The 15,025-nt window shown below is 37.5% G+C and overlaps 1 protein-coding gene across 1 annotated transcript; it reads left to right on the top strand.

The window, feature by feature from the left end:
• Window positions 1-6,643: 6,643 nt before the first annotated feature.
• LOC311598229 (olfactory receptor 7G2-like) lies at window positions 6,644-7,561 on the top strand (the record flags this gene model as incomplete). Its single annotated transcript, XM_084783244.1, has 1 exon — window positions 6,644-7,561. One exon carries the CDS (start codon window positions 6,644-6,646, stop codon window positions 7,559-7,561), a length of 918 nt encoding a protein of 305 aa, XP_084639370.1.
• Between the last annotated feature and the right edge of the window lie 7,464 nt (window positions 7,562-15,025).

Raw genomic sequence — 15,025 nt, 5'->3', positions numbered from 1 at the left:
GATCTAATATATTTAGAGAACTTTTCACCCAAACACAAAGGTTTATTCCTTCTTCTCAGCACCTCATGGAACCTTCTCCAAAATTGATCATATAGTGAGTCACAAAACAAGCCTCAACAGATACATGAAAATTGAAATAATACCTTGTATCCTATCAGATCACTGTGGACTATGGTCATATATGTCATATAACAGCACATTTGGAAGCCCTAGATAAAAAAGAAGAAGAAACATGCAAGAGAAGTAGATGGCTGGAAATCATGAAGCTGAAATTAGGGCTGAAATTAACAAATTAGAAACAAAGAGAAAAATTCAAAGAATCAACAAAATCAGGAACTGATTCTTTGAGAGAATCGACAAGGTAGGCAAACCCTTAGCTAAACTGCCTAAAAGGCAGAGAGACACTATCCAAATCAACAAAATCAGAAATGAAAAGGGAAACAGAACAATAGACACTGAAGAAATATGAAGTATCATAAGGTCTTACTTGAAAGACTTATATGCCACAAAAATTGAGAATCTAAGGGAAATGGACAATTTTCGTGATCATTTCTACTTGCCAAAATAGAATCAAGATCAGATAAACATACTAAATAGTCCTATTTCTTCTAGAAAAATAGTAGCTGTCATTAAACGTCTCCAAACCAAAAACAATCCCAGGGCCAGATGGTTTCAGCACAGAATTCTACCAGACCTTCAAAGAAGAGCTTCAAGCTACTGCACAAAATAGAAATGGATGGTATATTACCATACTCCTTCTTTGAGGCCACAGTCACCTTTATACCTAAATCTCAGAGAGACCCAAAAAAGAAGAGAATTTAAGACCAATTTCTCTTATGAACATTGATACAAAAATAGTCAATAAGTACTCACAAACTGAATCCAAAAACACCTCAAAGATATCATTCACCATGACCAAGTAGGCTTAATTCTTGGCATGCAGGCATGGTTCAATATACAGAAACCCATCAATGTAATTCACCATTTAAACAAACTGAAAGAAAAAAATCACATGATCATCTTCTTAGATGCTGAAAAAGCATTTGACAAAATTCAACACCCATTCATGTTTAAAATTTTGGATAGATCAGGCATACAAGGCACATACACGTATATAATAAAGTTTATATAGAGCCAACCAATAGCCAACATCAAATTAAATGGAGAGAAACTCAAGGAAATTCCTCTAAAACCAGGGCAGACATGGCTGCCCACTTTCTCCATATCTTTTCAGTATAGTTTTAGAAGTTCTAGCCAGAGCAATAAGACAACAAAAGGAGATCAAGGGGATGCAAATGAGAAACGATGAGGTCAAATTATCCCTATTTGCAGATGTTATAATAGTGTACATAAGTGATCCCCAAAAATTCACCAGAGAACTCCTCAGCTGATAAACACCTTCATCAAAATTGCTGGATAAAAAATTGACTGGAAAAGTCAGTAATCTTCCTGTACACAAATGAAAAACATGTTGAGAAAGATATTAAGGAGACTACAGCCTTCAGGATAGCCACAAGCAAGATAAAGTATCTAGGAATAACTCTAACCAAGCAAGTGAAAGATTTTTTTGAAAAAACTACAAATCTCTAAAGAAAGAGATTGAAGATGACATCAGAAGATGTAAAGATCTCCCTTGTTCATAGGTCAGGAGAATTAACAGTAAAAATGGCCATCTTACCAAAAGCAATTTATGGATTCAATGCAATCCCTATCAAAATACCTACACAATTTTTAAAGAAATTGAAAAATCAATTCTCAATTTCATATGGAAAAATGAAAAACTCAGAATAGCTAAAACAATTATGTACAATAAAAGATTCTCCAGAGGAATCTCCTTACTCAATCTCAACCTGTACTATAAAGCAACAGTAATTAAAACTGTATGATAATGGTAACCTGCTGGTTGACCAATGGAATTGAATTGAAGACCCAGAAATAAGTCCACACACATAAGGACACTTGATTTTTGACAAAGAAAACAAATCTATTCAAGGGAAAAATAGCATCTTCAGCAATTGGTGCTATCTAATTGGATGTCTACTTGTAGAAAGATGAAAATAAATCCTTATTTATCACCATGCACAAAACTCAAGTCCAATTGGATTAAAGACCTCAACATAAAACCAGAGACTCTAAATCTGTTAGAATAAAAAGTGGGGAAGGGCCTGGAACTCATTGGCATAAGAGACGACTTCCTGTACAGAACTCCAACAGACCAGGATCTAAGGTCAAAAATTGATAAATGTGACATTATGAGGCTTAGAAGCTTCTACAAGGCAGAAGATACTGTCAATAGAGCGAAGTAACAGCCTACAGACAAGGAAAAGATCTTCACCAATCCTACATCCAACAAAGGACTAATATCAAAAATATATAAGTAGCTCAAGAAATTAAGCACCACCAAGCCAAATAACCCAATTAAGAAATAGGGCTCAGAACTAAACAGAATTCTCAACAGAGGAATATTGAATGTCTGAGAAATGCTTAAATAAATGCTCAATATCCTTAGTCATCGAGAAATGCAAATTGAAATGACACTGAGAGACCATCTTACACCAATAAGAATGGCTAAAATAAAAAAACTCAAGTGACAGCACATGCTGCAAGGATGTGAAGAAAAGGGAACACTCCTTCATTGCTGGTGGGAGTGCAAACTTGTACAACCACTTTGGAAATTTATCTGGTGCTCTCTTAGAAAACTGAGAATAGGCCTTCCTCAAGACCCAGCTATTCCACTCCTTTTAATATACCCAGAAAATGCTCCACCACATGACAAGGACATATGCTAAACCATGTTCATATCAGCTTTATTTATAATAGCCAGAACCTGGAAATGACCTAGATGTCCCTCAGTCGAAGAGTGGATAAAGAAACTGTGGTACATTTACATCATGGGATACTATTCAGCTATTAAAAATAAGAAATCCTGAAATTTGCAGGCAAATAGATGGAACTATAAATTATCATCCTGAGTGAGTTAAGCCAGAACAAGAAACATACACATGGCATATACTCATTTTTAATTGGACACTAACCCAACAGAAATGTCCCCTTAAAATCTTCAAATAGCTCGAGATTGGGATAGATACTGGGGTTTCCTATTGGGACCCTAGGTGAGAGATGTAAGGAAGAATGGGGAAGTAGAAGGATCCAGAGGGAACTAGCAACCTACAAGAAGTCCATTAAGGCGGACGGATCTGGACCCGGGTGGGTCAGCTTAAACTACTGTACCAACCAAGGTCAATACATGCAATAAACCTAGAACTCCTATCCAGATTTTGCCAAAAGACACCATGTTCTCCGCAACTGTGTGGAGAGCAGGGAGTGACTTGGACATGGACTCTGGTGCCCCTTATTTGACCATCTCCCATTGGTGGGGAGACCTGGTGACACTTGGAGGAAGAATAAGCAGGCTACCAGGATGAGACCTGATAGGCTGTGGTCTTATAGTGGGAACCAGGTGCCCTTTCTGTCACAACCTAGGGGAGGGGAATAGGATGAATGAGGGAAAGAGGGGGAATAGGAAGATACAAGTGAAGGGATAACAAATAAGATGGAATCTAAATAAATTACTTACATAAAATAAAATGTTCAGACCATAAAATATATAATAAAGTACATGTTTTGGTTCCTCTGTAATCACATGGGAATGGTGTGTCTGACTAATGAGGCACTATGGATATTAAACCCCAAGGGCCATGGAGGCTGCATGTCATCTATTGGTGACCACCTAGCTATTAGCTTTGTCAGGTACTAGGCAGCTTTCCTGACAATGGTTTTTCCCCGTTTCTCCACAGGGTCACAGTGCTTCCTCATCGTTCAGTGTTCCCCAGGCAAATCTTCAATATTTTTGCTGATATTCAGGAAGGAACTTAATGCCATTCTTTAATCTTGAAACCCAGGTAATCTGAAATCTCCTTCACCATCTTGAGTACTTACAGGAGTTAATCTATAGGTCAATTCAGGATTATGTGGGCTAAGGAAAGGCCATATAGCTGCATCATTTTCAGTCATCTTTTCATGCTTACTTCTAATTATATACCAATATTTTAGCAACCTTCATTCTGCTAATTTCCTACACTAAATCTATATCATAACGCTAATCTACTCTTCCTATTTTGTGAAGAATCTTCCAGGATTAACTGAATTTTAATCATTTGACAATTGGAAAAGTTATATAGTGAGTGGAATCTAAATTTTTATTTATAGACTAAGAAAATATTTAGACAAAATCTTGGCTGACATTGCTCTTTTTCATTCTAAATAACATCTGACTACAAGATCATACATTACTATAATTTTTGGTATTTAAAATTTAAAACTAAGAAAAACTGAATATGGCCAAGACAATAATATTTATATATGTCCATAATAAGCCAATTATGATACTTTACCACAAGATACGGTTTTTCTATAAATAACAAATCTAATTGCTTAATATATCCTTCATATTCTACTTCATTTTATTTTCTATAGGGAAAATTTATAGAATAACTAAATTATGTTTAACATATTTTTGTTTATAAATCTATAAATTTCACATTTATTTGAGTATATTCATCTCAATACTATTATATAAATGTTCTATTGGAAAGAAAAAAAGTAAATGATTAAGTACATAAGTCACTGGAATAAATCAAGTTAATATTAATGATTAAGAACGAGCATATATTAAAATTAATGAGAATAGGCATAGACAGCACATAAATTTTAAGTGAAATACAATGACACTGTTCACAGATTTTAAAAAATTAATGCACTAAAACTCTTAGTAGAATCATGAATATGAACTTCTGCTTTCCTTGAAAAAACAAAAATGGATAATTCACATATGAATTAGAAATGAATGTGCATCATTTCACTTCTAATAACATCAGTAATATTCAACATTTTTTAATTTAATGGTTATTGATGATAATTTTACTGTTTTCAGTATTACTTTTGAATAGTTTAAATATTTTAAAAGGTATCATTTAAACACTTAAAGTTATATTATAGGCTTCTTTTAGGAAAATTATGCATGTATTGGAACTACTATTTATGTTGATATGGCAACTACATATTTTATAACTAGGCACCACTATATGCACACGAGAAAATAGTAGCATCAGAGTTATTTATTGAATTTCTTGTTTTTTAGGCAATATTCTTAGTGGCAATTTTAATACAATGATTCTTCTCTGAAGTCTGATAATTATATCCTAAAGATAATCTACTTTTTATTCTTTTTGATTTTTATTTTTGACATTACAAAATAATTTAAACATTTTTATCCCTTTCTATTTCTCTTTCAAACTGTCTCATATGCTGCCTTTTTTCTCCTTCAAAATGCTTCTATTTTTCACTAATTGTTGTTGCATGCTTATATCAACATGTGTAAACATGCACATTCTTAAATATATCCTGTGTTGTTCATATAACGTTATGTGTACTTTTTCAGTGATGACACTTTGGCAATGGACAAGCTCACTCCCCAACCCTGTCATTCCCTCCACTTCTTCTTAAAAAGGGGAGGTCCCCAAAGGATACCAACCCACCCTGGCCCCTCAAGTGGCTTAAGTACTAAGTGCACCATCTCCCACTGAGGCCAGACAAGGGAGCCCAGCTGTGAGAAAGGGATTCAAAGGCTGGAAACAAAGTCAGAGATAGCCCCTACTCCCATTGTTAGTGGAACCACATAATAACTAAACTGCACATCTGTTACATACGTGTAGGGTGTCTCGGTTGAACCCGTGCATACTCTTTGGTTGGTGGTTCACTCTCTATGAGTCTGCATGGGCCCAGGTCAGTTTACTCTGTAGGTCTTCCTATGGTGTCTTTGACCATTCGACTCCATCAATCCTTCCTCCCACTCTTCCAAATATTTCTCTGAGTTCAACCTATTGTTTGCTATGGGTCTCTGCACCTGTTTCCATCAACTGATACATGAAGCCTATCAGAAGTCAGCTATGCTGGACTGCTCTCCTCAAGCATAGCAATGGTTCTCTGTCTTATGAATGAGAGGATACAAATATCTGACATACTTGAAAAATATATTCTGGTTTATGACCTAGACACCAAATGCAGACTTAGTTGTATCTAACATACAGTACCAACTAAGACTTACTTTTCTTTAGATTTAATATGATTATTACAATCCTGAGGCTTTGGAGAAATTTAAGTTTAAAAACTATATATAATTTCTTTTCTTCTTCTTCGCTTCTATAATACAAATAATTGCTTGCTACAAAAGTATTAAAGCAAAGGATAAAAGATTACACCAAGATAGATGGTTTAAGTTAACAGAGATGAGATATGATACATAACAATTTCCATTCAGAAATTTAAACACAACATGATAGGAAAGATGTTTATTCCAAGTTAGCCAAATACAAACCGTCAATTCACTATGAATATAACAATTATATAATTTCTGATTGTCTCGTGGTTCTCACTGCTGTATGTGGTTTATTTTACACATGAGTAATAATACAAATGTAAATGTTAAAAATGAACATAATAAAAAAGAAATTAAAAAACAATTAGAAAAGAAGTAGAAGGCAAGTTATGGGGAGTTGGAGAGTGAGAGCAAGAGTCAGAGTGAGCTTGTACTTTACTTTTTGGACCAATCACCTGTATTTTCTCATTCAGACTCAAACAAATTATGGAATTAGAAAACCAGACAGATGTAATACAATTCTTCCTCTTGGGACTCTCAGAGGACCCAGAATTTCAGCCCATTCTGTTTGGACTGTTCCTGCTCATGTACCTAGCGACAGTTTCTGGGAACTTGCTCATCATTCTGGCCATTATCTCTGACTCTCACCTCCACACTCCAATGTACTTCCTACTCTCTAACCTGTCCTTCACTGATATCTGCTTCAGCACCACCACTGTCCCTAAGATGCTGATAAACCTTCATAAACAGAGCAAAGCCATCAGTTACACAGGCTGCATTACCCAGCTCAGCTTTGTCTTACTTTTTGCCGGGATGGAAAACTTTCTCCTTGCAGCGATGGCTTATGACCGTTATGTGGCCATCTGCAATCCCCTTCGCTACACCGCCATCATGAAACTCCACTTGTGTTTTCTGATGATTTTATTGTCTTTGTGCATTAGCGTTGTGGATGCCCTTCTGCATGGTTTAATGATTCTGCGGCTGTCATTCTGCACATATTTTGAAATTCCTGACTTCTTCTGTGAACTTGATCAGGTCATTAAGCTTGCATGTTCTGACACTTTCCTCAATAACATTCTGGTGTATGCCGTAACTAGTGTATTAGGTGGCGTGCCCCTAGTAGGGATTATTTTCTCTTACTTTAAAATTATCTCTTCCATCCTGAGAATGACAGCATCAGGGGGTAGGTATAAAGCTTTCTCAACATGTGGGTCTCATCTGTCAGTTGTTTCCTTGTTCTATGGGACAGCATTTGGGGTATATATTAGCTCTGCATTTACAGACTCCCACAGGAAGACTTCTGTAGCATCACTGATGTATACTGTGCTTCCTCCAATGCTGAACCCATTTATATACAGTCTGCGGAACAAAGATATGCAGAAGGCTTTGAGAAAAATCATCTAAATAGCTATTTTCTTAATATTGCATTGTTACTTTCAATGTGGCCTTCTGAACTTACTCATGGATCACAGGGAGAGCAGAGTAACAGCTCTTTATCTATTTGTTTTTCTTATAATAATGACTACATACCATATTAACTAAGGATTATTACCCTTGCGTATGAATGTTTGTATTGATCCTCTTTGGTTTGTTGAAATTTTGAATTCCTATGTGGAAATTGTAAGATGAAGTTTTTGGGCACAGGCCAAAAAAGTAGGCACTATACAAATAATTTTAGATATAATTATCTGCAGCAGGCTACTAATATTATTTACAGTATTAAGTCAAGAAAGAACAAATAAGGTAAGAGAATTTTTCACTACACTGAGTCTACCACCTACTCCTGGTTAATGCCAACACAATGTCACTATCTGAAATTTATGAGATTATCCTGACATTTATGCCATTCTTCTTACATATATTGTATTAGAATGGATTTAATTTTATGACATTTTTAACACCCACACCAATCTAAAATTTTCACTAGAGTTACAATGCTGAATTATGTGTTGAAGCTTCTGTTGAAGTAAAAGAATGAAAGAATTGCATTTTTGTGAGTCGATAATGAAAGCTGAAAGCTGAATGTTCTTAGTGGCTGTTTCCTCTACTCCCACAATACTCCCTGCTCATATATTCCCCATCCATTAAACTATACTATACTATCAATTCCATTTATTGATAGTGTAATAAACTTTTTTGTTTCTCTAAAAAGATAGCAGCAACTTACAGATTCTGTAATGTCAAAAATAGGGCAAATGGGAAGCAAAAAACTTATCTGAGGACTCTAGAATGCACCTCCTACTACAACTCATCTATATAAGTTTAATTCTTAAACACATTCCAAATACTTATTGTTATACCCACATATAAATGTAACTCCTTCCCATCATCTAAGAAACTTATTTTTGCAACAGATTGTAATTATTACTGAAAGACCGAAGTAGTCAGAATGAACAGAATGATTGCCTGTGTGATACCAAATCTCAGTTGATATAGAAAAAGTGGAATCCCTACATTGAAGGCTCAAGAGCCTTCATAGAAAATGGGGGATGGAATTTGTAAGAGGCAGGTAATCAGGGCATATGTTGTAAGACAGTGTCCCCTCTAAATGATCAAAATGCGGCTCCCATGAAATACCAAAAATGTGGTATCCAAAAGAAGGCCTGAAAAATTAACAAGCAATATGGATGAGTCTTTTATGAGGCTCAATTCCTAGATGAAGAACTATAGAAAATTAATGTCAGCTGAGAGGGGGCATGTCATTTTTTCTAGAAATGAGCCTATTCATAGGTGGTCAATCCCAAGGAGTCAGCCCCAAATCTACATTCATATGAAAAACGTAAAAAAACACAACAGATTCCATATATATATATATATATATATATATATATATATATATATATATATATATACATAGTCTTAAAAACAAGCAATAAAATGCCACATATTTGAAAAGGAATTAGGAGACAGAAGTGGAGTTTCAGTAAGGAAAGGGGAGAATAAAGTAAGTACTATATTCTTATATAATATTTTCAAAATATATTAGAATGTTGTTGCACATTAAGATAGTCATTTAGGGTAGATTAAGTCCAGGTAGGCACATCCAGATATATCCTAGTCAGGTTAATGTTTCTTCTTTTAATCATATTCTTTCAAAGCGTGTTTTCCACTTCAGATACCTGGTCTATTGGTGGTATAACAGATACTACATCTTACTTGAGAATTTATTAAAATTATCTGTTTAAAGAAATGATGTTCTCTAAAGGTTATCCAAAAATTACCTCTTCATCTGTCATTCTCCAGAACCTAGTGTGTATTCATTTGTAAACTAATTTATGTTCAGATAGGTGAGGTTATGATGAACCATTAGACATCATCCATATGGTTCCTGATGAATCCTCAGCTTGATAAATACCCCTTAATCTTTGTAGAAACGTGCAATTGTTGAATTCACAAAGATTGTCAGTGTTTCAGAGTGGTCCTAATCAGTGCATATTTCTAATAAGATCATAGGTTATGTCAACATAAATACTCCAGTGACAAATTTGGGGTTGTTGAAATTACTGCTATAGTGCATAATTACTGTCATATTTAGTTGTACTGTGTAATTGCCATTGGAATGAAAGATAGGATGATCCCTGTTTAATAGTAAATAATAAAATGTACTATCATTAAATTCTCAATCCTTACTATTTCCTTGAGTAAGAATTACTTTTCTATTACATACTTATTTTCAGTATTGCTTAATAAATTAACTTTGTTGATTATAGTTTTATTATAGTTTATAGTCTATTAACAAGTGTCAAAGATATTCACATGGCATTTGACTAATGTTTATGCATTCACATTTATTGCTCATTATAAGTGACTAATATTCCCTTCCTCTTTGACTGTGTCTGGATTACTCATTTAAAAAAAAAGAATCCAGAAAATGAAGTGATTCTTAATAAAGATATTAAGAGTCGCTACATAGAGAGCTTTTATACATGCATCAAGGTTTTTAAATGCAAGTATAGTGAAATAAAATAAAATCCACATACAGAAACCACATTTAGAATGGAATATCAGATATACCAAGATTTCTCTGAGTGTTCCAATTATTTCCTAGAATCATCTAGTCAGGACAGTTTCTTAAACTGGCATACTTTCAATAGATGAAATGTTATTCTATTAGTTCCTGTAGACATCCACATTGGGAATTCTTTTTCATAGTTCTGATTCCATCACTGTGTAACTGCTACTTTACTGTGGTATAGGACAAGAGAAAAGGAGATAGAGGAACATATAGGAAATTAAAAATGATGATGTGGATGGTAGTGGACGCTGGCACATGTGGTCTCCTTACCGTGCAGCCATGGGCATTGAGACCACTTGGGTTAGATCCAACATCACTAACCCATCTCCCAGCCCCTTCTCTCTCCTGTAGCACAGTCGAGTGCTCTCTTCGGCAGTTTTGTCAGAAGCTGTGGAATATTTTCTCAGTGTTTCATCTAGCCATCCTTCTGTGTAAAATGGCACACAACTAAGTTTATTTTTACATGAAAGTAAGCAGTCCCAGAAAAGTAGGGAACCAATGACTTAGCTCTAATATTTAAAAGAATGGAGACACTAAAATTTCAATGGGCTTCCAATGACATGAATTGAATCCGAAAGTTACAATGAAGAAAATTGTGAACTTTTAATAGATGTGCTGATACATGTGCTGATAGTGCATAAAATTTTATCGTTGGGGGATCCAAGATGGTGGCAAGCAGCGTGGATCGTGTTCAAAAGTGAACAATTGAGGGAATTGCACTGATTTCTGAGCTAGGAACACCAAGGTCCCCACACCATGGCAGCAGGAGTGCTCCACGGCTCAGAGGGACCAGGGTGCAGAGGACCTGCATGCCCCTGCACACGGGAGAAACACGGATTTTCTCTGATCAGAGCAACAGCGGCAGAGGCAGCAGTGGCAGCAGTGGCAGCAGTGGCACCAGCGGCACCAGTGTCAGGAGCAGCAGTGGCTGAGGTTTGTAGCTCAGAGCCTTCCGGTGGAGGCGATTGGTGTGGTGGCCGGTGGGAGTTGCTGTGGGAGAGGGGACTCTGGACAGGATTTGGGTTGCGTGGTGCCTTGAGACCCAAACTGGACTCGGCGGACAGTTCAGCCCCAGAGTCCTGGGTTCAGGTCAGTGCGCAGTGCTGTGGAGATGCTGGCTCAGCTCAGCAAGCAATTCGGCCCAAGGCATTAGCTCAGCGCAGCCGCAGTTCTCCTGCTGTGATGTAGGCTGGGCAGAGTGCTCAGTTCCACCAGAGGCGCTAGCTCAGCACAGCCACAGTTCTGCTGTGATGCAGGCTGGGCAGAGGCGCTAGCTCAGCTCAGCAAGCAGTTCTGCCCTAGACACTAGCTCAGCTCAGCGGGCAGTTCTGGGGTGCTGATGCAGACTGAGGTCAGCACGCAGATCCAGCCCAGAAGCCCTAGCTGGACTTGCCAGGCAGATTGGGCCCAGAGACTCTAGCTGAGCTGGGCCCACAGCCTTGGCGGCCCTAAGACTCTGGCTGGACTATCCATGCAGTTTAGGCCTGGAGTCCCGGGCTGAACTCAGTGTGCAGTGTGAGTTAAGAGTCCCTGGCTGAGCTCGGTGCACAATTCTGCCCCAGAGACTCAGGTGGAGCTTGGTGTGCAGTTTGGGGCCAGAGTCCCTAACTGTGCTAAGTAGACAGATTGGGCCCAAAGACTCTAGCTGAGCTTTTGGCACAGTCCCGGCTCTAAGACTCTGGTTGGACACGGTGTGCAGTTTGAATCCAGAATTGCTGGCTGAACTTGGTGGACGGTTCGGGCCCTGAGTCAATAACTGACCATAGCACTCACTTTGGGCCAAAATCCCCTAGCTGAGCTCAGAGCGCAGTCCCAGCCCAAAAATTCTGGGTGGACCTGTGTGCATTTTGGGCCCAGAATCCCTAGCTGAGCTCGGCAGATGGTTCAGGCCCTGAGAATCTAGCTGAGCTCAACCTTGATTTGAGCCCAGTATCCCTGGCTGGACTTGGCAAGGGACCCAGAAGGCTGTGGATACCTTGGCCTGACCCAATGTTTATTCAGAGACCCAGAACGATTGCAGGACCCACAGCACAGGGGAGCTGAGGATCACTGGCAGGGAGAGCCCAAAATGACAGGGCTAACCTCCTGCCATCCACACTGGTGAAGCATCAGAGCTTCCAGCCTATGGAAACCATGAGAAAACAAGTGAATCTATCATCAGACTCCCTCCATCCAACTCTGGAAGCTACCCAACAAAAACAAAGACAGCAAGATGTCTAAAGGACAGAGTAAAAGCATACACAAAAAACCCCAAAACAACATGGCATCTCCAGTTCCAGCTATCCCAAAGAAAACAACCCAGAGAACTCAAATACAATGGAAACAGAAGAAAATGACCTCAAATCCTTGGTAATGATGATGATAATGGAGGAAACAAATAAAATTTGTAATCAAATGGAGGAAGATGCAGTCAACCAGGTGAGAGACATAAAAGAAGCACATAGAGTGGAACTGGAAAAATTTCAGGAAAATGCAAACAACCAGATGAAAGAAATAAATAAAATGGTTCAAGCTCTGAAGACCTATAAAGTGGCAAGGGAAGAAACTCAGGAATATACAAATAATCAGATGAAAGAAATAACAAAATCAGTTCAAGATCTGAAGATGAAAATGGATTCAATGACAAACACACGTACAGAAGAAAAACGAGAAGAACTTGAGACCTCAGGGAAGAAGGCAAGCAACACAGAGGTGAGCTATTCTAACAGAATCCAAGAGATGGAAGAATGAATCTCAGGCCTAGAAGATACAATCACAGATCTTGAAGCAACCATTAAAGAAAATGCCAAATCTAGAAAACTCCTGACACAAAACATCCAAGAAATTAAGGACACCATGAAAAGAAGAAATCTGCGGATAATAGGCATTGATAAAAGAGAAGATATCAGTCTCCAAGGCCCAGAAATTATTCTCAACAACATCATAGAAGAAAATTTCCCCAATCTAAAGAAAGAGAGGCCTATACACATACAAGTGGCCTACAGAACACCAAATGGAATTGACCAGAAAAGAAAAACTGCCCGTCACATAATAATCAAAACACAAAACATACAGAACAAAGAAAAAATATTAAAAGCTGCAAGGAAAAAGGGCCAAATAAAATTTGCAAACCTAGCAGAATTACACCCGACTTCTCAAAAGAGACCCTAAAAGCCAGAAGGGTCTGGACAGAGACCCTGCAAACCCTAAGAGACCACAGATGCCAGGCCAGACTACTTTACCCAGCAAAACTAACAATAACCATTGATGGAGAAAACAAAATATTCCATGACAAAACCAAATTCAAACAGTACCTATCCACAAATCCAGCTTTACAGAAGGTATTAGAAGGAAAACTCCATCCCAAAGGGTCAAGCTACAACCAAAACTACTCAGGAAGTAGATAACTATACCATGGCAAAAACACAACTACAGAAATGCTTGTCTGGAAACAACATCAAAATTAAGACTCTTCACAGTCACTGGTCATTAATATCTCTCAACATCAATGGTCTCAATTCTCCAATAAAAAGACACAGACTAACTGAATGGGTGCATAAACAAGATCCACATCCTTCTGCATTCAAGAAATACATCTCACCCAAAACAATAGGCATTACCTCAGGGTAAAAGGTTGGAAAAAAATATTCCAAGCAAATAGTCACAAGAAGCAAGCAGGCGTAGCCATTTTAATATCGAACAAAATAGACTTTCAACCAAGATTAATCAAAAGGGATGAGGACGGACACTTCATACTCATCAAAGGTAAAGTCAACCAAGATGACATCACAATTCTGAACATCTATGCTCCCAATACAAGGGCACCCACATTTGTAAAAGATCTGCTAAAAAGGCTTAAACCATACATCGATCCCCACACAATAATAGTGGGAGACTTCAATACCCCACTTATCACTGAAGGATAAGTCATTGAAACAGAAACTAAGCCGAGGAATAACATCATTAACCAATGCCATGGGTCAAATGGATCTAACAGATATCTATAGAACCTTTCACCCAAACAAGAAAGAATATACCTTCCTTTCTGCACTCCATGGAACCTTCTCCAAAATTGATCACATTGTAGTTCAAAAAGCAAGCCTCAACAGATACAAGAGGTTGAATTAATACCTTGTATTCTATCAGACCACCATGGGCTTAGGCTGCAATTCAACAACAACAGAAATAACCAAAAACCTACACATACATGGAAACTAAACAACTCTCTGCTAAAGAACACCTGGGTCAGGGAAGAAATAAAGAAAGAAATCAAGGAGTTTCTGAAATTCAATGAAAATGAAGGAACAACATACCCAAATTTGTGGGATACATTGAAAGCAGTGCTAAGAGGAAAATTCATAGCACTAAGTGCCTTTAAAAAGAAATTGGAAACATTGCACATAAGCATCTTAACGACACCACTGAAAGCCCTAGAAAAAAAAGAAGCAGAAACACCCAAAAGAAATAGACGTCTGGAAAAAATCAAACTCAGGGGTAAAATTAACAAATTAGAAACTAAGAAAACAGTCCAAAGAATCAACAAAACCAAGAGCTGCTTCTTTGAGAAAATCAACAAGATAGACAGATCGTTAGCCAACCTAACTAACAGGCAGAGAGACAGTATTGAACTCAACAAAATCGGAAATGGACAGGGAGACATAACAACAGACACTGAAGAAATACAAAGAATCATAAGATCATACTTTGAAGGCATATATGCCACAAAATTTGAAATTCTAAGGGAAATGGACGATTTTCTTGATCAATTTCACTTGCCAAAGTTGAGTGAAGAACAGATAAACAGCAAGGCCCAGGTTCTAAGGTCAACAATTAAAAAATGGGACCTCAGGAGGCTGAGAAGCTTCTGTAAGGCA

Source organism: Acomys minous (assembly GCF_964271855.1).
Source record: "Acomys minous genome assembly, chromosome: 5".
Taxonomy (NCBI): domain Eukaryota; kingdom Metazoa; phylum Chordata; class Mammalia; order Rodentia; family Muridae; genus Acomys; species Acomys minous.
Note: the sequence above shows the minus strand (reverse complement) of the source record. Positions and strands in the feature narration are given on the sequence as shown.